At 41.9% G+C, this 23,210-nt stretch overlaps 1 protein-coding gene across 2 annotated transcripts in view; it reads left to right on the top strand.

Moving 5' to 3' along the window:
- Nucleotides 1–22,516, top strand: part of CWC25 (CWC25 spliceosome associated protein homolog) — a 32,895-nt gene extending 10,379 nt beyond the window's left edge. Inside the window, exons 4-11 of one of the 2 annotated variants that reach the window (XM_067715038.1) lie at nt 2,986–3,055; nt 3,753–3,880; nt 4,539–4,602; nt 5,225–5,436; nt 5,812–5,910; nt 20,079–20,183; nt 20,727–20,888; nt 21,371–22,516. In XM_067715038.1, coding sequence (XP_067571139.1) covers nt 2,986–3,055; nt 3,753–3,880; nt 4,539–4,602; nt 5,225–5,436; nt 5,812–5,910; nt 20,079–20,183; nt 20,727–20,888; nt 21,371–21,485 — 955 coding nt within the window. In that variant the 3' untranslated portion in view covers nt 21,486–22,516. The remainder of the gene's footprint in view (nt 1–2,985; nt 3,056–3,752; nt 3,881–4,538; nt 4,603–5,224; nt 5,437–5,811; nt 5,911–20,078; nt 20,184–20,726; nt 20,889–21,370) is intronic. The other variant, XM_067715039.1, reaches the window with a different exon arrangement.
- Nucleotides 22,517–23,210: the final 694 nt, after the last annotated feature.

Raw genomic sequence — 23,210 nt, 5'->3', positions numbered from 1 at the left:
GGGGTTTTTATTACAGAGATGCTTAGCAGAGATGTTATCTCACCTCTCGCTTTGCAGTTGGTTTCCTGTTGGCTTTTGTCTGCCATGTAAAAGGATTTGTCTCCATTTGGGCTTCTGACGTTGAAAAGGAGGCTCTATTAAGGGTGCCTGAACTAGGCTGTTTGGGAAGAGATTGGTAAATGTACCAGGCCAGACCAAATTTATTCACTTACCTTTGGCGCTTAAACAAAAATAAGAGGTAGAAGCAAGGTGAGAAAGACTGGCAGCTTCTTAGAAATTGGGGGATATGTGTAGAGTTGGCTGGGGGGTTGAATAGGCCTTTTCCCCTCCCCTCTACCCCTCCCTTTTGTTTGTTTTTTGCAGCAGAACCCTTTGAAAAGAAACTTTAGAATTTTATTTAACCCTAATATGTAACAGATCAAGTAGAGTTGCATTTTGGGTGTTAAATGAAATCATGTGGTGCGTTTTTTTTGTTTTTGTTTTTAATTTTCATTATTTTATTTCAAGTGTGTAAGGTTGAACATTAAAAAATGTTTATTTCTTATTTACATTTCTTTTGAAAATTCTTTTAAAGTTATCTATATATTACAGATATATATTTATATGTAAATATTTTCTCCCATTTTGTTAGCGTCTTAATTAATTAATTGTAGTAAAATATACATAACATAAAATTTACCATCTTAACTTTTTTTTTCTTTTTTTTTCAAGTTCCTTAAACTCACCAGCGTACAAATGTGAGCAGGCACTCTTCCCACACTCACATTGTATCATGAGTACATGTTTGGGTTTTTTTTAATAAATTTATTTATTTTTGGCTGCATTGGGTCTTCACTGCTACACATGGGCTTTCTCTAGTTGTGGCGAGCGGGGGCTACTCTTCATTGCGGTGTGCGTGCTTTTCATTGCGGTGGCTTCTTTTGTTTCGAAGCACAGGCCCTAGAGCGCATGGGCTTCAGTAGTTGTGCCGCGTGGGCTCAGTAGTTGTGGCTCGTGGGGTCTAGAGCACAGGCTCAGTAGTTGTGGTGCACAGGCTTAGTTGCTCCGTGGCATGTGGCATCTTCCTGGACCAGGGCTCGAACCCATGTCACCTGCATTGGCAGGCAGATTCTTAACCACTGCGCCGCCACGGAAGTCCCATTTTAACTATTTTTAAGTGTACATTTCAGTGGCAGTAAGTATATTCACAGCATTGTGCAACCATCACCACTACCTATCCTTCTCCAGAACTTTTTCATCTTCACAACTGAAACCTTATACTCATTAAACAGTAAGTCCCCATTCTCTCCTCTTCCCAGCTCCTGGCAGCCACTTCTACTTTCTGTCCCTATGAATGTAACTACTGTAGTTACCCATATAAGTGGAATCATATGGTATTTGTCCTTTTGTGACTGACCTATTTCACTCAGCATAATGTCATCAAGGTTCATTTGTGTTACAGCATGTGTCAGAATTTCCTTCTTTTTAAAAACTGTGGTAAAATACACATGACATAAAATTTACCATTTTAACCATTTTAAGTATATATATAGTTCAGTAGTAAGGGTATCCAAATTGTTGTGCAACCAATCTCCAGAAGTTTTTCATCTTGCATAACTGAAAATCTGTATCCATTAAGCAACAACTCTTCATTTCCTTTTCCCCCCAGCCCCTGGGAACAACTATTGTACTTTACATTTCTATGAGTCGGACTATTCTGAACCTCATAAAAGTTGAAATCTTTCAATATTTGTTTTTTTGTGACTGGCTTATTTTACTTAGCATAATGTCCTCAAGGTTCATGCATGTTGTAGCATGTATCAAAATTTCCTTCCTTTTTAAGGCTGAATAATATTCCGTTGCATGTGTATACCACATTTTTTAATCCATTCATCTGTCGTGCACATTTGGGTTATTTCCACCTTTTGGTTATTGTGAATAATGCTACTATGAACATTGGTGTACAGATGTTGTGCATATTATTTTATAAACTCCTTTTTATCACCTAGTCATATATATGGGACATTTTTCTGTGTTGCTGACTATACTTCTGTCACATCATTTTTAGTATCTATATTGTATGGATATACCATAATTTATTTATTTATTTTAAAACATTTTTTTTGACACCTTCCCTTTCTTTTTTTTTTGTTTTGTTTTTTAAATTTTTTATTTATTTATTTTTGGTTGCATCAGGTCTTAGTTGTGACACGCAGGATCTTTCATTGTGGTGCGTGGGCTCTCTAGCTGTGGTGTGTGGGCTTAGTTGCCCCAGCATGTGGGATCTTAGTTCCCTGACCAGTGATTGAACCTGCATCCCCTGCATTGGAAGGCGGATTCTTAACCACTGGCCCACCAGGGAAGTCTCTACCATAATTTATTAATATTCTCCTGTTGGATCCCTAACTTGTTTCCAAGTTTTCATTGTTATAACATGAACACCTTTTTAGTGACCTTCCTTGATTATATCCTTTCAGTAACAAATTCTTGAGGAAGCATTTGTAAGACTAAAGAGTTTGTGAGTATGTACAGGCTGTGATAAATGTTGCCGAATTGTCCTCCGGGAAGGTTGACCAGTTTACCCTCCTATGAACCCTATGTGAGAGTAAGACTTCTTGAAAGAGGTATCCATTCTGTTTATTTCCCAGGGGTTATCATGCTAAACAGTGGAGGTAGTATTGAAATGTTGCATACGTTTGATACACAAGATGACATACATTTACTTGACCAGCTGGGAAGCCCTGAGCATGAAGCTTAATAAGCAACAGACCAAACTCACTTTCTTGCACAACAGGGAACCAGTGTGAACTTTCCCCACAATAGTCAATCCCTTATGCAGATTTGGGAAAGATTTCTGGCTTCCACAGAATCATGCAGATTGCACCATGGGGCCTGTCTGCCTGCACTGAGAAAAAAGATTGCTGTATAGAATTATGGAGAGTAGAATGAATGGTTTAATCCCCTTTTCTGAAAGAAAGAATCATGATTTTTATAACTTCTCTTTAGGAAGAAAGAAGAAGAGAAAAAAAGAGAGGTATTGAATAATCCTGTGAAAATGAAGAAAATCAAAGAATTGGTAAGTTGTACATCAAATAAGCATCAAGAGCTACTTAACATGAAAACTCCTCTCCATTTACTCTTACGAGAGGGAAAGCAGCATGGCTTTAAACATTTTTGTCTTTTAGAGACCTTCTCCTGGTGATTTTGTGCAATCTTAACATATAAAGCTTAATTATGCTTGATTTTTCTCTTTTATGTCTTTTGGTTGGAAAAACAGCATGTTATATCATTCTTCCAGAAAAAGAGGGGTATTGGGATATGCCTGTGGAAAGCATGATCATGCAGTGTGTTCAGGAGATCAGGTGGTATCAAGCCTTTAGGCCCATTCATCACTCATGTGACATATTATGTGATTGTTCCTTGGATTAGTTGGTAAGGGAAATTTAAAGATTGATCTTGTGGTCCCTGATTACTGTCAGCAGAGTTGCAGTCTTTTGACAAATGGGAATTCCTAAGCAGTGGTTCTGGGGACTGTTTCAAAACACAGATTCCCAGCCCCACCCACCAGAGAGTCTGTTCAGTAGTCTAGGGGTGTTTGTGCACAACCAGGGTCCAGACCCTCCACTCTTGTCGACAGGGGACGTCTGATCATGTCCTGGACCCCTGTAGACCCTGAGGCCTGGAGGCAGGTAGTTTACCATGACCCTGTCCCCTCAGAGGGACTGACAGGGGTCCCAGTAATCTTGCGCGGTTATGTTCTGGACATTTTCTAGTTGCAAATGAGTCTGGAAAAAAAGGAGAAGAAGAAAAAGAAGGAGAAGAAAAAGAAGCACAAGAAACATAAGCACAGAAGCTCAGGCAGCGATCGTTGCAGCAGCGAGGATGAGCACGGCCGGGAGAGGTGAGTGTGTGGAACGGCGTCCTGCACCTTGATTCACTCACTCATTCATTCCACAGATACGAACTGAATACCTGCTCCGGGCCAGGAGCCACCAGGTTCTGGGGGTTCAGTGGAGAACACTTGCACACCGGCCCTCTGCCCCCAGAGCTGGCCAGCTAGCACTTGAGTTCCTGGAGGAGTTGGCGAAACCCCCAGGGGAGCTGGCTGTAGCTGTGTCAGTCTTAGGTCAGACGTCCTGGATATGACTTTCATCTCAGCTCTTGATTCCTGCAAGACTTACGTGGGTTTTATGGAGGCTTTTTTTTTTTTTTTTCAAATGCATTAATGGGCCCATCTGGACCTGTTCTGTGTGTCTCCTTTGCGGGAGCCGCCAGCGCTGTCTCTGCTGACTCACTCGTAGTCCCTAGAATAGCAGCACGAGGTGAGAGGAGAATGTGCTCGGGCGCTGGGGCTGAAAAGCAAGGCCCACGGTTTTTCTCAGTAAAAACATGACTGTGCTGATACATCTTCCCGCAAAGATAGAGAAACACACTCCCATGTGAGAGCCGGGAGGTGGGAGAGGTCACGTTTGAAACAGGAAGCACGTCTCAGCACAAGAGCTGTAAACCGGACCTTTAGGCATTTTCTTTTTCAATGAATATGTGTTTTAATCTCTTAGATCTCAAAAGAAGATGGCAAATTCTTCCCCTGTTTTGTCCAAAGTCCCTGGATATGGCTTACAGGTAAGGATATGGGCTTCTCAAAGGGAGTGACTGTGGGACTGGAACGTGCCAACCTGGGTACCTTTTTGGACACAGAGCATATTTAGCAGCCAATCAGACGTGCGGAAAGAAGGGAGTTTGGGCAGCACAGACTGGAGAACAGGCCCATTCCTTATCCCTGAGCCTCTGACTATGGCTGAGGGCCCTCTGAGCAGAGAGGCTAAACTACCAGTGGGCATTTAGGCATTCCGTGCATCCCTCTGCATATAACTTACATGAAATGCGTACATGTTAAGGGTTGATGACTTTTTGATTAATGTACATCCCTCTGGATTCCTTTTTTCCCCTGAGTATGTTTAACCTGAGGTCCTGTCCTCCGTATTCTGCCTCCTGCTCCTCCTTCGGCTGTAGCAAAGAGCCAAGCCAATTTAGGTGGTTGGGTGATACATCCTTTTAGGGCGTTCTGAGGATAACTTTCCTAAGTTTATACAGCTCTCAGTGATAACTGTGTGATGGGATCGGTATACCCAGTTGGCTCCTTACAGAACCTCAGTGCTTACTCATTTTCTTGTTTCACTGCATCTTCTCCTGAGCTGCTAGATTTTCCTATGAATAACTTTTCTTCCTTTCCTTGATGGTATAGGTCAGGAACTCTGACCATAGCCAGGGACTGCAGGGTCCTCTGACAGCTGAGCAAAAGCGAGTGCGTGGGTTGAAGAATTACTCCAGGTCCAGAAGCTCCTCTCCCTCACCTCCCAGACATGGCAACAAGAAGAGCACCAGAGAAGCAGGGTCTCGGGACAGGAGGTCTCGATCCCCGGGCAGAAGGTCACGGTCCCCAAGGCCAAGCAAACCGTGAGTATGGGAATTCAGCGGGAAATAACCTGTGTATGTGGGGGCCTGGTTACAGCTGGTATTTGCTTTTAGCGATGTCTGTTCATCAGCTCTTCCAAATGTCTTTGCTTTGTTATTATCTTTACTTTTTTTTTTAATGTAAAGCTCAGACCCCTAGAACTACATATTTATATATGTGGAATCTCTAGAGTGAGATTAATATCAAATCTTATGTATCCTTATGCCTTTGTTTTTCTTCCACTTCTTCCCTCTATTTTCTTCAATTTGGATTATAGTTGTAAAACTGTTAGCTTTTCTTCCATCATTTGAGGGACATGATACAAGCCACTGTATTGAAAAAGCTCTTCTCCTCTCTGCCCTCTGTGTCTGTTACAGGCACAACTCTAAGGTAAATAGGAGAGACAGAGGCCGAAGTAAGAGCCTATCACCTAAAAAAGACATCTACCAAAGGCGGCATGGTCATGGGTACACCAGGTGAGTCAAGAGCCCAGTAGGTTAACTTCAGACTTTCAGGCCTGAGTCTTGGAATGGCTCAGACCAGGGCAAGTGGATAATCTATATCACCTTTTTTGCCCACCCCTCTTTTATTCATCTTGGTCAACTTTTAACCATCTGCCCTGCCCCCAACCCCATGCGAGTCACATTGAAAGGACAAAGTAAATAGTTTTGAACTATTGAACTAATGACCAATTCACTAAGTGATTGTCTCTCAACACCTGTAAACATGTTATTCTCACAGAGATTTCTACAGGAAGCTTTTCTTAAGAGTGTGCTCCTTTCTTGAGGCATCAGCTGAAAGGGAAGCAGGAAGGTGGTCTCCTTGAGGGCAGACACCCTAAGATAAACTCTGTGTTTGAGTTGGGTGTGGTTTGGGTCAGACAGAACATGGGTGTGCAGTCATGGGACCTGAGGGGAGTTGGCTGTGCCCATGAAAGGCTGTCCCTAGGGGTCTCGATTGCTCTTAGAAGTTTAGATGAGGGAATTCCCTCGCAGTCCAGTGGTTACGACTCGGCGCTTTCACTGCCGTGGGCTCCAGTTCAATCCCTGGTCAAGGAACGAAGATCTCATAAAAAAAAAAAAAGTTTAGTTGACTTGGGCAACTTTTGTGTATTTCCTTTAACTGCCTCCCCCAGTTGGCTGCACATTAGAATCACCTGGAAAGCTTAAAGAAAAACCAAAATCCTAATCAATCCCTTGTTGCACCCCAGCCCTATTACATCACAATCTCTGGGGATGGGGCCAGACATCAGTATTTTTAAAGCATCCCAGTAGTTCCAGTGCACAACCAGCACTGAGAACCACTGAGAGTTCCTAACAACCTCTTTTATTCAGTATGCTGTTAGAAGAGAGGCAAACCCTAAAGTCCCTTTTAACTTTTAATTGCCTGGTTCCCTAAGTTTAAGGTTTCATTTTCACTGGCAACTTTCCAAAATACCCATGTACCTATTTCCCTGCCTTCCCAGAGAGGGAGGGTATATTATGCATAATTTAATCTTTTATTGGTGACACTGGGTCAGTTCTTCTGCTGTAATTCATGCTGTTCTTAGGGATGGATGCTCATGAGTGTTTTTTTTTTTTTGATGTATTTTAAGGCTCTCGGTCAGCGCAAGGTCTGCTTTTTCAGATCCCGCTTTGTTTTTCTGTCTCTTTTGCCATCTGCCATCACTTAAATTTGTCTCACTTTGTCAGCCTTTCTTATCGCCCTTAGAATCTTTGTTGAATTTTGTGGTTTAAAATGAGTTAGAATAAACAACAAGGTCCTACTGTATAGGACCAATAGACCAATACTTCAATAAAGTTTTTTTTTTAAATAAATCTATTTATTATTTTTGGCTACGTTGAATCTTCGATGCTGTGTGCGGGCTTTCTCTAGTTGCAGCTAGTAGGGGCTACTCTTCATTGCGGTGTGCGGACTTCTCATTGCGGTGGCTTCTCTTGTTGCGGAGCACGGGCTTTAGGCATGTGGGCTTCAGTAGTTGTGGCACTTGGGCTCAGTAGTTGCGGCTCACGGGCTCCAGAGCTCAGGCTCAGTAGTTGTGGCACATGGGCTTAGTTGCTCCGCGGCATGTGGGATCTTCCCGGACCAAGGCTTGAACCTGTGTCCCCTACATTGGCAGGCAGATTCCTAACCACCGTGCCACCAGGGAAGTCCCAGTAAAATTTTTAAAAATAAATAAATAAATAAAGTGAGTTAGAGCCCTCAAGACTTTTGTCTTCCAGGAATGGAAACACAGAAACTTGAAAGCGTGGATTCTATGATATCTCTTTGTTTTGGTTTGGTGTTCCAGGGAGTTGAACACCAAAGATGTAACCAAGATGGTGCTGAATTAAGACAAAAGAAAAGTTATGGCTGTGAAACCTTTCTTAGCACTAGTTCCACTGTTTCTCAGATTGAGAGTCACTGGATATTTCCTCAAGGGCCTGAGAGTTCTGTAAGGATTTAAAATTTTTTGAGTTATCTTTTGTATGTATGTTTTGTTTTAATTAGTGATCTAAAACAACTTTTTGTCAGCTGAAGGATGAAGCTTTTCTTTAGCAGTGAGGCTCTCAATTTAAAGCGATTTTTACAGACTAAGACTTTTTTTTTTCTCTTAAGTTTTTCTTTGGGGGACTGAGGGATTCCACATTATTTTTCCATTGCTTTCAGTGCTTCCTAAATTTCTTACAGTCAACACAGCACTTTTAAAAAAAAATTATTCAAGTATAGTTGATTTGCAATGTTGTATTAATTTCTGCTGTACAGCAAAGTGATTCAGTTACACACACACACACACACACACACACACACACACACACACGCACATTCTTCTTCATATTCTTTTCCATTATGGTTTATCACAGGATATTGAATACAGTTCCCTGTGTTATACAGTAGGACCTTGTTTATGCATTCTATATGTGATAGATATCACGATATCACAACACTTTTTTAAAAAATTTATTTAATTAATTTATTTTTGACTGCGTTGAGTCTTCCATGCTGTGCGTGGGCTTTCTCCAGTTGCAGCGAGAGGGGGCCACTCTTCATTGTGGTGTGCAGGCTTCTCATTATGGTGACCTATCTTGTTGCAGAGCATGGGCTCTAGGTGCGCGGGCTTCAGTAGTTGTGGCATGCAGGCTCAGTAGTTGTGGCTCGCAGGCTCCAGAGCACAGGCTCACTAGTTGTGGTACACGAGCTTAGCTGCTCTGTGGCATGCGGAATCTTCCTGGACCAGGACTCAAACCCACATCCCCTGCATTGGCAGGCAGATTCTCAGCCACTGTGCCACCAGGGAAGCCCCACAACACTTATAATTTTAAAAAATGTGTATGCTCAAAACAAACTAACAAAGATCACTGCTATAAGGTCATACCCCAGAAGTGGCTAAAATTCCTTCTGTTGGGCTTGTAAATTGCCCAGAACAAAGGTGGCAATAGGAAATAGAAAATGGAGTTACTATTCTTGCATTAATTACTATTATTAAGGCACAATTTCTTTAATTGTTTTGATCAAATAATAGACACCTTTTTTTTTTTTTTTTTTTTTTTGCGGTACGCGGACCTCTCCCGTTGTGGAGCACAGGCTCCGGACACACAGGCCCAGCGGCCATAGCTCACAGGCCCAGCCGCTCCGCGGCATGTGGGATCTTCCCGGACCGGGGCACGAACCCATGTTCCCTGCATTGGCAGGCGGACTCTCAACCACTGCGCCACGAGGGAAGCCCCAATAGACACCTTTTTTTTAAAGTGTAGTTTATTTATAATATTATATCAGTTTCAGGTGTACAACATAGTGATTCAATATTTTTATAGATTATACTCCATTTAAAGTTATTATAAAATATTTGCTATATTCCCTGTGCAGTATAATATATCCTTGTATCATATTTATTTTATACATAGTAGTTTGTACCTCTTAGTCCCCTACTCTTATCTTGTTCCTCCTCCATCCCCCTCCCCACTGTTTACCACTAGTTTGTTCTCTACATCTGTGTGTCTGTTTTCTATTTTGTTATAGTCATTCATTTGTATCATTTTTTAGATTCCACATATAAGTAATAACATACAATCTTTCTCTGTCTGAGTTATTTTACTAAGGATAATGTCCTCCAAGTCCATCCATGTTGTTGCAAATGGCAAAATTTTCATTCTTCTTTATGGCTGAGTAATATTCCATTATATACCACATCTTCTTTATCCAGTCTTCTGTTGATGGACACTTAGGTTGCTTCATATCTTGGCTATTATAAATAATGCTGCTATGAACATTGGGGTGCATGTATCTCTTCAAATTAGTGTTTTTATTTTCTCTGAATATATACTCAAGAATGGAATTGCTGGGAATTCCCTGGCAGTCCAGTGGTTAGGACTCTGTGCTTCCACTGCAGGGGGCACAGGTTCGATCCCTGGTCAGGGAACAAAGATCTTGCATGGCGTGGCAGAAAAAAAGAGTGGAATTGCTGGTTCATATGGTAGTTCTATGTTTACTTTTTTGAAGAACCTCCATACTGCTTTCCATAGTGGCTGCACTAATCTACATTCCCACCAGCAGGGTAAGTAGGGTTCCCTTTTCTCCACGTCCTCACTGACCTTTGTTATTTGTGGTCTTTTTGACACCAGCCATTCTTCAGGTGTGAGGTGATATCTCATTGTGGTTTTGGTTTCATTTCCCTGATGATTAGCAATGTTGAGCATCTTTTCATGTACATGTTGACTATAAGAAGACTAGCCAACATGCACAAGAAGATATAGAAGACTATATCTTCTTTGGAAAAATGTCTATTCAGGTCTCCTGCTCATTTTTTAATTGGGTTGTTTGTTCTGATATTGAGTTGTTTGAGCTGCTTATGTAATTTGGATATTAACTCTTTGTCAGTCGTATCATTTGCAAATATATTTTTCCCATTCAGTAGGTTTTTTAAAAAATCAGTTGTATTTCTTTTTTTTTTAAAGTTAATTAATTTATTTATTTTTGGCTGCATTGGGGTCTCCATAGCTGCGCACGGGCTTTCTCTAGTTGCAGCGAGCGGGGGCTACTCTCCATTGCGGTGTGCGGGCTTCTCACTGCAGTGGCTTCTCTTGCTGCAGAGCATGGGCTCTAGGCGTGTGGGCTCAGTACTTGTGGCATGCGGGCTCAGTAGTTGTGGCTTATGGGCTCTAGAGCGGAGGCTCAGTAGTTGTGGCACACGGGCTTAGATGCTGTGCGGCATGTGGGATCTTCCTGGACCAGGGTTCAAACCCATGTCCCCTGCATTGGCAGGTGGATTCTTAACCGTTGTGCTACCAGGGAAGTCTCATTTTTTTTGTTTTGTTGACAGTTTCCTTTGCTGTGCAAAAGCTTTCAAGTTTAATCAGGTCCCATTTGTTTATTTTGGCTTTTGTTTCCTTTGTCTGAGGAGACAGATCTAAAAAAATAATTGCTGTGACTTATGTCAAAGAATGTTCTGCCTATGTTTCTTTTTTTATATATTATTTAAAAAAATATCTTTATTGGATTATAATTGCTTTACAATGTTGTGTTAGTTTCTGTTGTACAACAAAGTGAATCAGCTGTAAGTGTACACATATTCCCATATCCCCTCCCTCTTGAGGCTTCCTCCCATCCTCCCTATCCCACCCCTCTAGGTCACCACAAAGCATCGAACTGATCTCCCTGTGCTGTGGAGCAGCTTCCCACTAGCCATCCATTTTACATTTGGTAGTGTATGTATGTCAGTGCTACTCTCTCACTTTGTCCCAGTTTCCCCTTCCCGCTCTGTGTCCTCAAGTCTGTTCTCTACATCTGCGTCTTTACTCCTGCCCTGCCACTAGGTTCATCAGTACCGGTTTTTTAGATTCCAGATATGTGCGTTAGCATACAGTATTTGTTTTTCCCTTTCTGACTTACTTCACTTTGTATGGTAGACTCTGGGTCCATCCACCTCATTACAAATAACTCAATTTCATTCCTTTTTATGGCTGAGTAATATTCCATTGTATATATGTGCCACACCTTCTTTATCCATTCATCTGTCGATGGATGTTTAGGTTGCTTCCATGTCTTGGCAATTGTAAATAGTGCTGCAATGAACATTGTGGTACATGTATCTTTTTGAATTATGGTTTTCTCAGGGTATTTGCCCAGGAGTGGGATTGCTGGGTCATATGGTAGTTCTATTTTTAGTTTTTTAAAAAACCTCCATACTGTTCTCCACAGTGGCTGTATTAATTTACATTCCCACCAACAGTGCAGGAGGGTTCCCTTTTCTCCACCCCCTCTTCAGCATTTATTGTTTGTAGATTTTTTGATGATGGCCATTCTGACTGGTGTGAGGTGACCCGTGTCCCCTGCATTGGCCGGCAGACTCTCAACCACTGCGCCACCAGGGAAGCCCTCTCATTGTGGTTTTGATTGCATTTCTCTAATGATTAGTGATGCTGAGCATCTTTTCATGTGTTTGTTGGCAATCTGTATATCTTCTTTGGAGAAATGTCTATTTAGGTCTTCTGCCCATTTTTGGATTGGGTTGGGGTTTTTTGTTTGTTTTTGGTTTTTTTGTGTGTGTGTGTGTGTGGTACGCGGGCCTCTCACTGTTGTGGCCTCTCCCCTTGCGGAGCACAGGCTCCGGACGCGCAGGCTTAGCGGCCATGGCTCACGGGCCCAGCTGCTTCGCGGCATGTGGGATCCTCCTGGACCAGGGCACGAACCCATGTCCCCTGCATCGGCAGGCGGACTCTCAACCACTGTGCCACCGGGGAAGCCCCTGGGTTGTTTTTTTGATATTGAGCTGCATGAGCTGCTTGTAAATTCTGGAGATTAATCCTTTGTCAGTTGCTTCATTTGCAAATATTTTCTCCCGTTCTGAGGGCTGTCTTTCTGTCTTGTTTATGGTTTCCTTTGCTGTGCAAAAGCTGTTAAGTTTTGTTAGGTCCCACTTGTTTATTTTTGATTTTATTTCCCTTAGTGTAGGAGGTGGGTCAGAGAAGATCTTGCTGTGATTTATGTCAAAGAGAGTTCTGCCTATGTTTTCCTCTAAGAGTTTTATAATGTCTGGCCTTACATTTAGGTCTTTAATCCATTTTGAGTTTGTTTTTGTGTATGGTTTTAGGAATTGTTCTAATTTCATTCTTTTACATGTAGCTGTCCAGTTTTCCCAGGTGCACTTATTGAAGAAGCTGTCTTTTCTCCATTGTATATTCTTGCCTCCTTTGTCAAAGATAAGGTGACCATATGTGTGTGGGTTTATCTCTGGGCTTTGTATCCTGTTCCATTGATCTATATTTCTGTTTTTGTGCCAGTACCATACTGTCTTGATTACTGTAGCTTTGTAGTATAGTCTGAAGTCAGGGAGCCTGATTCCTTCAGTGCCGTTTCTCTTTCTCAAGATTGCTTTGGCTATTAGGGTCTTTCGTGTTTCCATACAAATAGTAAAATTTTTTGTTCTAGTTCTGTGAAAAATGCCATTGGTAATGTGATAGGGATTGCACTGAATCTGTAGATTGCTTTGGGTAGTACAGTTATTTTCACATTGTTGATTCTTCCAATCCAAGAACATGGTATATCTTTCCATCTGTTTGTATCATCTTTGATTTCTTTCATCGGTGTCTTATAGTTTTCTGCATATAGGTCTTTTGCCTCCTTAGGTAGGTTTATTTGTAGGTATTTTATTCTTTTTGTTGCAGTGGTAAATGAGAGTGTTTCCTTGATTTCTCTTTCTGATTTTTTTGTTGCTAGTGTTTAGGAATGCAAGAGATTGCTGTGCATTAATTTTGTATCCTGCTACTTTACCAGATTCATTGATTAGCTCTAGTAGTTTTCTGGTGGCATCTTTAGGATTTTCTGTCTATAGTATCATGTCATCTGCAAACAGTGACATTTTTACTTCTTTTTCAATTTGGATTCCTTTTATTTCTTTTTCTTCTCTGACTGTTGTGGCTAAAACTTCCAAAACTATTTTGAATTATAGTGGTGTGAGTGGGCACCCTTGTCTTGCTCCTGATCTTAGAGGAAATGCTTTCAGTTTTTCACCATTGAGAATGATGTTGGCTGTGGGTTTGTCACATATGGCTTTTATTATGTTGAGGTAGGTTCCCTCTATGCCCACTTTCTGGAGAGTTTTTATCATAAATGGGTGTTGAATTTTGTCAAAAGCTTTCTCTGCGTCTACTGAGATGATCCTATGGTTTTTATCCTTCAGTTTGTTAGTATGGTATGTCACATTGATTGATTTGCGTATATTGAAGAATCCTTGCATTCCTGAGATAAACCCCACTTGATCATGGGGTGCGATCCTTTTAATATGCTATTGGATTCTGTTTGCTAATATTTTGTTGAGGATTTTTGCATCTATGTTCATCAGTGATATTGGCCTGTAATTTTCTTTTTTTGTGACATCTTTGGGTTTGGTATCAGGGTGATGGTGGCCTCATAGACTGTGTTTTGGAGTATTCCTCCCTCTGCTACATTCTGGAAGAGTTTGAGAAGGATAGGTGTTAGCTTTTCTGTAAATGTTTGATAGAATTCGCCTGTGAAGCCATCGGGTCCTGGGCTTTTGTTTGTTGGAAGGTTTTGTGGTTTTTTTAAATAAATTTATTTATGTATTTGTTTTTTATTTGTGGCTGTGTTGGGTCTTCGTTGCTGTGCGTGGGCTTTCTCTAGCTGCAGCGAGTGGGGGCTACTCTTCGTTGCGGTGCATGGGCTTCTTATTGTGGCTTCTCTTGTTGCGGAGCACAAGCTCTAGGCATGTGGCCTTCAGTAGTTGTGGCTCGCGGGCTCTAGAGTGCAGGCTCAGTAGTTGTGGCGCACAGGCTTAGTTGCTCCACGGCATGTGGGATCTTCCAAGACCAGGGATCGAACCCATGTCCCCTGCATTGGCAGGCAGATTCTTATCCACTGCGCCACCAGGGAAGCCCCTGTTGGAAGGTTTTTAATCACAGTCTCAATTTCAGTGCTTGTGATTGGTCTGTTCATGTTTTCTGTTTCTTCCTGGTTCAGTCTTGGAAGGTTGTACTTTTCTAAGAATTTGTCCATTTCTTCCAGGATGTCCATTTTATTGGCATATAATTGCTTGTAGTAGTCTCTCATGATCCTTTGTATTTCTGCCGTGTCATTTGTTATTTTTCATTTCTAATTCTGTTGATTTGAGTCTTCTCCCTATTTTTCCTGATGAGTCTGGCTAATGGTTTATCAATTTTGTTTATCTTCTCAAAGAACCAGCTTTTAGTTTTATTGATCTTTGCTATTGTTTCCCTCATTTCATTTTCATTTATTTCTTATCTGATCTTTATGATTTTTTTCCTTCTGCTAACTTTGGAGGTTTTTTGTTCTTCTTTCTCTAATTGCTTTAGGTGTAAGCTTAGGTTGTTTATTTGAGATGTTTCTTGTTTCTTGAGGTAGGATTGTATTGCGATAAACTTCCCTCTTAGAACTGCTTTTGCTGCAGCCCATAGGTTTTGGGTTGTTTTGTTTTCATTGTCATTTGTTTGTAGGTGTTTTTTGATTTCCTCCTTGATTTCTTCAGTGATCTCTTGGTTGCTTAGTAGCATATTGTTTAATCTCCATGTGTTTGTATTTTTTACAGGTTTTTTTTCCTGTAATTGATATCTAGTCTCATAGCATTGTGGTCGGAAAAGATGCTTGATACGATTTCAGTTTTCTTAAATTTACCGAGGCTTGATTTGTGACCCAAGATGTGATCTGTCCTGGAGAATGTTATATGTGTGCCCTTGAGAAGAAAGTGTATTCTGTTGTTTTTGGATGGAATGTCCTATAAATATCAATTAAGTCCATCTGGTCTATTGTGTCATTTAAAACTTGTGTTTCCTTCTTTATTTTCTGTTTGGATTATCTGTCTTTTGGTGTAAGTGGGGTGTTAAAGTCACCAACTATTATTGTGTTGCTGTTGAGTTCCCCTTTTATGGCTGTTAGCATTTGCCTTATTTATTGATGTGCTCCTATGTTGGGTTCATAGATATTTACAATTGTTATATCTTCTTTTTGGAGTGATCCCTTGATGATTATATAGTGTCCTTCCTTGTCTCTTGTAATAGTCTTTATTTTAAAGTCTATTTTGTCTTATAAGAGTATTGCTACTCCAGCTTTCTTTTGATTTCCATTTGCATGCAATATCTTTCTCCATCCCCTCACTTTCGGTCTGTATGTGTCCCTAGGTCTGAAGTGGGTCTCTTGTAGACAGCATATATATGGGTCTTGTTTTTGTATCCATTCAGCCTGTCTATGTCTTTTGGTTAGAGCATTTAATCCATTTACATTTAAGCCAGTTATCGATATGTATGTTCCTATTACCATTTTCTTAACTGTTTGGGTTTGTTATTGTAGGTCTTTTCCTTCTCTTGTGTTTCCTGCCTAGAGAAGTTCCTTTAGCATTTGTTGTAAAGCTGGTTTGGTGGTGCTGAATTCTCTCAACTCTTGCTTCTCTGTAAAGCTTTTAATTTCTCGATCAAATCTGAATGAGATCCTTGCTGGGTAGAGTAATCTTGGTTGTGGGTTTTGCCCTTTCATCACTTTAAATATATCTTGCCACTCCCTTCTGGCCTGTAGAGTTTCTGCTGAAAGAGCAGCTGTTAACCTTATGGGGATTCCCTTGTATGTTATTTGTTGCTTTTCCCTTGCTGCTTTTAATATTTTTTCTTTGTGTTTTTAGTTTTTGTTAGTTTGATTAATATGTGTCTTGGCGTGTTTCTCCTTGGCTTTAATCTTTGTGGGACTCTGTGCTTCCTGGACTTGATTGACTATTTCCTTTCCCATGTTGGGGAAGTTTTTAACCATAATCTCTTAAAATATTTTCTCAGACCCTTTCTTTTTTTCTTCTTTTTCTGGGATGCCTATAATTCGAATGTTGGTGCACTTAATGTTGTCCCAGAGGTCTCTGAGACTGGCCTCCATTCTTTTCATTATTTCTTTATTCTGCTGTGCAGCAGTTATTTCCACCATTCTATCTTCCAGCTCACATATCCGTTCTTCTGCCTCAGTTATTTTGCTATGGATTCCTTCTGCAGTATTTTTAATTTCAGTTATTGTGTTGTTCATGACCGTTTGTTTGCTCTTTAGTTCTTCTAGGTCCTTGTTAAAGGTTTCTTACATTTTCTCTATTCTATTTCCAAGATTTTGGATCATCTTTACTATCATTACTCTGAATTCTTTTTCAGGTAGTTTGCCTATTTCCCCCTCATTTATTTGGTCTTGTGGGTTTTTATCTTGCTTCTTTGTCTGTACGATATTTCTCTGTCTTCTCATTTTGTCCAATTTACAGTATTTGATGTTTCCTTTCCTTAGGGTGCAGGGTTGTAGTTCCTCTTGCTCCTGTTCTCTGCCCCTGGTTGTGGGGTTGGTCCAGTGTCTTGTGTAGGCCTCCTAATGGGAGGGCCTGGTGCCTGCGTTCTGGTGGGTGGAGCTGAGTCTTTTCCCTCTGCTGCGTAGGGCCGTGTCAGGTGGTGTGTTTTGGGGTGTCTGTGAGCTTAGTATGACTTTAGGTAGTCTCTGTGCTAATGGGTGGGTTTTTGTTCCTGTCTTGTTTGTTGTTTGGTGTGATGCATCCAGCACTGGGAGCAGCTGGTAGTTGGGTGGAGCCAGGTCTTGGGTTCATATAGAGGCCTCCGTGAGAGCTCTCGGCGATTAATCTCCCCTGGGGCCAGGAATTCTCTACTGGTCCAGCATCCTGGACTTGGTGCTCCCACTCCAGAATCCCAGGCCCGACTTGTGGTTGAAGGACCAAGACCCCGCAAGTTGCTCATCCCAGCAATAAAGGGGATTAAAAAATAGACTAACAAAACCCCAGACAAATGGTAAACAGTAAAATCAAACAAACAGAAACAAGGAAACACACACACACACAAAAGAAACAAGAACAGAACTAAATAAATCAAATAGCAAGGTAACAACCAGACAAACAAAAGAACCCAAGAACGAAATCAAACAAGAAGAAAGCTGACAGAAGCCCCGAAACAAAACCAAAGCAGAGCACCAACCGAAGAATGAAGCAAAGAAACGAAACAAACCGACAAAAAGTGATGTAAAAAAAAGAAGAGAGAGAAAGGGGAAAGAAGGCAGAACAACAGAAAAGCAGCGTAGAAACAGAAATACAAAACAATAAAATAGAAAATATATTAAAGAAAAAGACAAAACCCTGGAGAAATGGTAAAAACAAAATCAAACAAAAGCAGAAACACTCATGTAAAAGAAACAAAAACAGAGCCCAATAAAACAAAAAGCAGAAGAACCAGACAAAGAGAAGAACTCAAAAATGAAATCAAACAATTAGGATTAAAACTAACAAAAACACATGATCTAAAAACAAAACCAAAGCAGTGTGCCAGCTGAGGAGTAAAGCAAGGAAACAGAACAAACCGATAAAAGCGATTAAAAAATAATAATAATGAAAGAAAATAAAAAGGGAAAAAACACAGGACGACAGAAAAACAAAGTAGAAATGAAAAGATTCAAAAAAGAAAAAGAAAATGAGGAAGGAAAAAATAAGGGGAAAGAACACAGAACAGCAGAAGAGCAAAGTAAAAATAAAATTGGATAAAAAATAAACAATAAAAATATGTAATAAAACATGGAGATCCCAAAAGACTGAAAAAAAACTAAAGCAACAACAAACAAAAAAAGAAAAGAAAAAGAAACCAAAAAAAAAAGCTAGAACCAACAACAGAATGAATCAAAACATAATAAAATTAATAGTAATAATTATGTTTCCCTGGGGTCTCTGCTGTAAGTGTCCTTGCACATGCCATGAGCCACAGCCCACCTCTGCCTCCCCAAGAGGCTCCTCTGCCTCTGGGCTGGTCTCTGGACCTGCTGTGGGCCCTGTGAGCACCACTCAGACTCTGATCTGGCCCAGTTCCTGTGTGTGCTTGCCCCCAAAGTCCACAGCTGCCAGAGCTAGACCGTTTTCATTTGTGGGAAACACTCATTGTCTACTCAGATATTCCATAGATGCAGGGTCTACCTAGCTGATCCTGGGGATTTAATCTGCAGCTTGTATGCTGATGGAAAGATTTTCAATCTTCTTCCTTAGTTTCCCTGTCCCTGGGGTTCAGCTTTGGTTTTAGCCCCACCTCTGTGTGTGGTCCACCCACAGGAGTCTGGTCCTGAGGCTGCCTTGGAGCTCTTGGGTCTGCCCCTGTGAGGATGGGGTACAGAGGTGGTCTGACTGCTTGGATCGCAGGAGCCCGGACAGTGCCAAATGCGCAGGGAAGCCGGCGGCCACGAGCGCACGAGATACGGCCCTAGTGAGGGCCTTTTCTGGCGCCCAGCATAAGGCACGTGAAGGCCAGCCCCGGCCGGGGTTTTTCTGGCATCCGGCAGTAGGCGTGTGAGGGCCAGCCCTGAGCGGGCTTCTTTTATTGTCGTTGGCAGGCGCCGGCCCCGTGTGGGGAGAGAGAGGTTACAGTAGTGGCTCCTCCCCATGCATGTGATTCAGCAGTAGCGCCTGCTTTCATGGCAGTCCAGTCTTCCTGCATAGGCATTTCCTGCTGCAGATTTCCTCCCTCTCATCCCCTCAGTTCATCTTCCCACATCCAGCAGCGGTTCTCACTCTGGGCCCGTTCTCCAATCCCCATGCACCAGCTCCCAGCCCCCTTGCACACCTGTGAACACATGTCCCAGTCTGGGGCACGCAGGCCCGCGGTATGGACCATCTGTGTATTTCTCACTCTGTCCCGTCTGCCACAGATTGGCCACTCCACCCTCTTCCAACAGCCTCAAATGCTTCCCTTCTGTCCCAATCGATTTTCCCGTCGGAGAGGGGGTTTCCCCGAATTCAGGACTATCTCCTCTGCTTCAGTTCCCCCGCCCCAGAGTGCAGGTCCCCATCCGCTTCCTTTCCTCCTCCTTCTCCCTTCTTTTTTTCCATCCTACCCAGTTATGCAGGGATCTTTATAGTCCTTTCTGGCATCCAAGGTCTTCTGCTAGTTTTCAGCCAGTGTTCTGTGAGAATTGTTGTATTTATAGATGTATTCCTCATGTATCCGTGGAGAGAGATGAACTCCACGTCCATAAAACTAGGAGTTTTATGGTTTCCTGTCTTACATTTAGGTCTTTAATCCATTTTGAGTTTATTTTTGTTATGTGATGTGAGAAAATGTTCTAATTTCATTCTTTTACATGTACCTGTCTGGTGTCATTCTCCTGTGTGGTTCAATTTCTCAGAAACTACTGGAGGGTCTACCTTCTAGAGGGTCTGCTGTAGATGTTTGGGAGAGTAGTCACAGGCTTCCCCGAGTCAGGCATGAGGACCCCAGAATGTCTTAATTGCTCCTTATACAGACCTTAAATTAGTCCCTTTGTTTTCAACCCTGTGCACCACCCTCCAAAGTGCTTGGTTCCTGCAGTCCCTGAACCTTTCCTGGGTTTTGCATTGTGAATATCTTGCTTCTGATCAGTATCAGGCACTTAGGATTCAGTTTCCTCTGATCTGTTAAAGTGGTTACTACTCCTTCATCCACTTCCATCTTCTGACAGTTTGTTCACATCTCTTATTTAGTGTTATTTCCTCTTCCATCTTCTTGTGCTTTTATGTATTTTAGTTAGTGGGGTGTTTGAAGGGGAGGCTTTTCATTTCGCTATAGATAACTAAATGTCAAATTTTAGTATCTTAATTTTCTCAAAATTGGGCTCCCACTCCCTTATGGGACTCCGATAATTATTTTTCCTTTTAAAGGGGGATCAGTACGTCACACAAATTTGAGAAGCAATGGATTTGGATGTCTGACATTGGTAGTGATCGAGCTGGTTCATCACCTCCTCTTCTTGCTCTTCATTTGCAGTGAGTGCCAGGAAAGACCTACCTATTACTGTCCAAGGCTAAATTGAATTCTTCAGGCATCTTGCTTCTAGCTTAGTCCTAAAGTGGTATACTCATGCACTGCGTCCATGAATTTCTAAGCACCTCTAGTGGGTAGGTGGTAGATGTTAACCGTTACATGGATGAACTTAGTCCCCTGTTTTATAAGTTGTTGAGCAAACAACTGGAATATAATTGCCATAGCCTGAGGCTCCTGATTAGTTCTCAGTTTATTTTTTGTATTTATTGTTTCAGAGTAATTACTCCAGAGATTATTGAGTGAGAGTATGGAATCCTTCACTAAAAGTCTTTGAAATTTGAGTGCAACCACCTGAATAAGATATTAGGAAGGAAGGAAACTCATGCTGAGTGTGGCACTGGGCTGGGCACTTCCGAGAGAAGAGAGCCATGGGCTGGAGAACCTGGGGTCCTACTTGGTTTCTCTTCTCCCTGTGGTGTTTCTCTATTTTTTGTTGTTGTTGCTGGGAGAGAAGTAGATCTTAGGGTGATTTTTGTGTTCAACAGAAAGCTCTCATCAGAGGAGCTAGAGCGAAAACGGCAAGAGATGATGGAAAACGCCAAGTGGCGGGAGGAAGAGAGGCTGAACATCCTCAAGAGGCACGCTAAGGACGATGAACGGGAGCAGAGGCTGGAAAAGCTAGACTCCCGGGATGGGAAGTTTATCCAGTGAGTGCATCATTTTCCTGCCTATCAGCTTTTGTGGCGATGGTCCCAAGGAGGCAGTTGGGCAACTGGTTCATTCATTGTGTTCCCAGTGTTTCTGTGTCGGTGCGGAGCTCAGCCCCCAGACACCATTGTTACTACTCCCAGCTTCTGGCCAGACAGTGGGACGTTTTTCATCTGAGGGGAGGAGAAGTGAGTTGGTATTTTCACTGAATCTCCTTGGCCTTCTCCTAAGAATTCATGGCTCAGGAAGCCTTTTTCAAATGAAGCTTGGACTTACTTTCCAAAACAGATACATTTCCCTTATAAATTTATAAAAAATTGAGTTCCAGATGGAGTCACTCGAAAGTTATCTACGTGGGCTTAAGAGAGCTTGTGCTTCTGCAGCTCTTTATGGCTAGCAACCTGTTTCTTCTTACTCTGCCAGATAGTTGACCAGCTGATAAATGCATGTTACTTAACTTTCACCTGTCTTCTCTTCCCAGCCGCATGAAGCTAGAGAGTGCATCTACCTCCTCTCTGGAAGATCGGGTGAAGCGGAATATCTACTCGCTACAGAGAACCTCAGTAGCTCTGGAGAAGAACTTTATGAAAAGATGAAAGCCATCCCCTCTCTTGCTGGTTTTCCTGAAATTTCCAGGGAGGCTGCTGATCCCTTAAAAATTCTCTTTATAAGAGTTCAAATGGCTTCTTCCACAGATGTCAAACCACCACTGTTCAAAGTGACTCTCCTCCATGGATTCCAAAAACAGCCCACTTCTTTTGAGAACCAGTGTGACTTGCTCTATGGGACCCTCAGTAACTTGCTGGGTGCAGAGCAGGTCTTAACTGTTGTTAAATGGGTGGGCACTGGAACATCAAGGTGTGAGCACTCATCTTGCTCTGGAAGGAGGCTCCCTTATGCCTCTTCCCTCCACCTGTGTGAACAAACCTATTCTGCCACCTCAGAATAGACTGGACCTTTCAGAAACCTCTCTCCCCAGAGTCACCCAGATAGTTTGTGCTTACCAGGGTAAACGAACATTTACTTGATTTAGTAGATAATGTGACAGATGATGTCAGATTAGGGCAGGGCCAAGGGAGTGATAAAGAATCTGGAAGGGAAAACAATGCAAAAAAACCCCTAAATGAACTGTTGAACTATTTGGACTATCTTTCAAACTGTAAAGTGTATTGTGTATATGTAGAAATGTGTGATTTTTACATGCTTTAAAAAAAAGTAGTTAGCTTTGTTAGAATATCTTGTTTGGTAAGTGACTTTACTATGTAATAGAACCACATTGTGTCTTGTTATCCAGTAACACAGTAAGGCAGGTCAGCTTTTCTTTCCTCTTGGAATCTGGCTGGTTGTGGAGGGGCCTGGGTTTATTGATAGGATCTAGGGTATCTCTCCATTTACACTGCTTACAGTCTCTGATGTGGGCAGTGCAGTGTTGAAGTCAAATGATTTTAGTAGTCAGGACCAAACTACCAGTATGCTCCCTGGCTCTTAAAAGAAAATATAATGGAAGCTGTGTATTTCATGGCTTCCCTTTTATCATGTAGTAATCTTATTACAATTCTAGATTTTCAGGAGTTGTTTGCTATTATTTTTTAGTCAGGTATTAAACAAAACAAAACAAAACAAAAAACCCAGACTCGTGGGATCCATCTCCTTGTCTTTACCCCTTTCCCTTCTCTTTTATCAGAAGCCCTCATTTGACCCAGGAAGTCCTAGGCACTCTTGACCCACACATTAGCTGGGCCAGTTCCTTGTTCTGCTAATTCCTAACTCTGCTTAAAATGAATTTGGATTTATATTTTTGAGCACTTATGATGCCAGACACTGTTACGCTTAAAACCCAGTCTTTCCCCAGAGAGAAAGTAACATACACTTGTTATGCATTTAATCACCTTATCCTGCTTCCCTATACTAGGGTTAATTATGTCTTTTATTTTATTAATCGGTAATAAAGGCTACATTTATTTTTGTAACTGTGCAAAAAGCCACCTGTGCTGAGTAACGAATTCCCATACAGAACAATATTGATCCGCAATTTGTGTCCAGTATAAAATGGAGAGCCTTAGTCTGAGAGGAATTATGTAACAAACCGTGGACAGTTTACTCAAAGATTTCATCGAGTGAGCCAGAGAGTAAGATGATTATAATTCTCTACCGAAGGATAGGTGTCTTACGGTGCCGGCCTGTCCCTTAACTGGACCCTTTGGCGGGAGGCGGTCGGCAGCCAGTGGGTGGGAGCGGGACCCATTCATAAAACCCAGGGCTCCCGGCTGGCTCCTCTCATTGGCCCTGGGGGGAGGAGGCGTGTCCTGCGGGTGGAGCGA

The sequence above is a fragment of the Pseudorca crassidens genome, chromosome 19 (assembly GCF_039906515.1).
Source record: "Pseudorca crassidens isolate mPseCra1 chromosome 19, mPseCra1.hap1, whole genome shotgun sequence".
Lineage (NCBI taxonomy): Eukaryota > Metazoa > Chordata > Mammalia > Artiodactyla > Delphinidae > Pseudorca > Pseudorca crassidens.
Note: the sequence above shows the minus strand (reverse complement) of the source record. Positions and strands in the feature narration are given on the sequence as shown.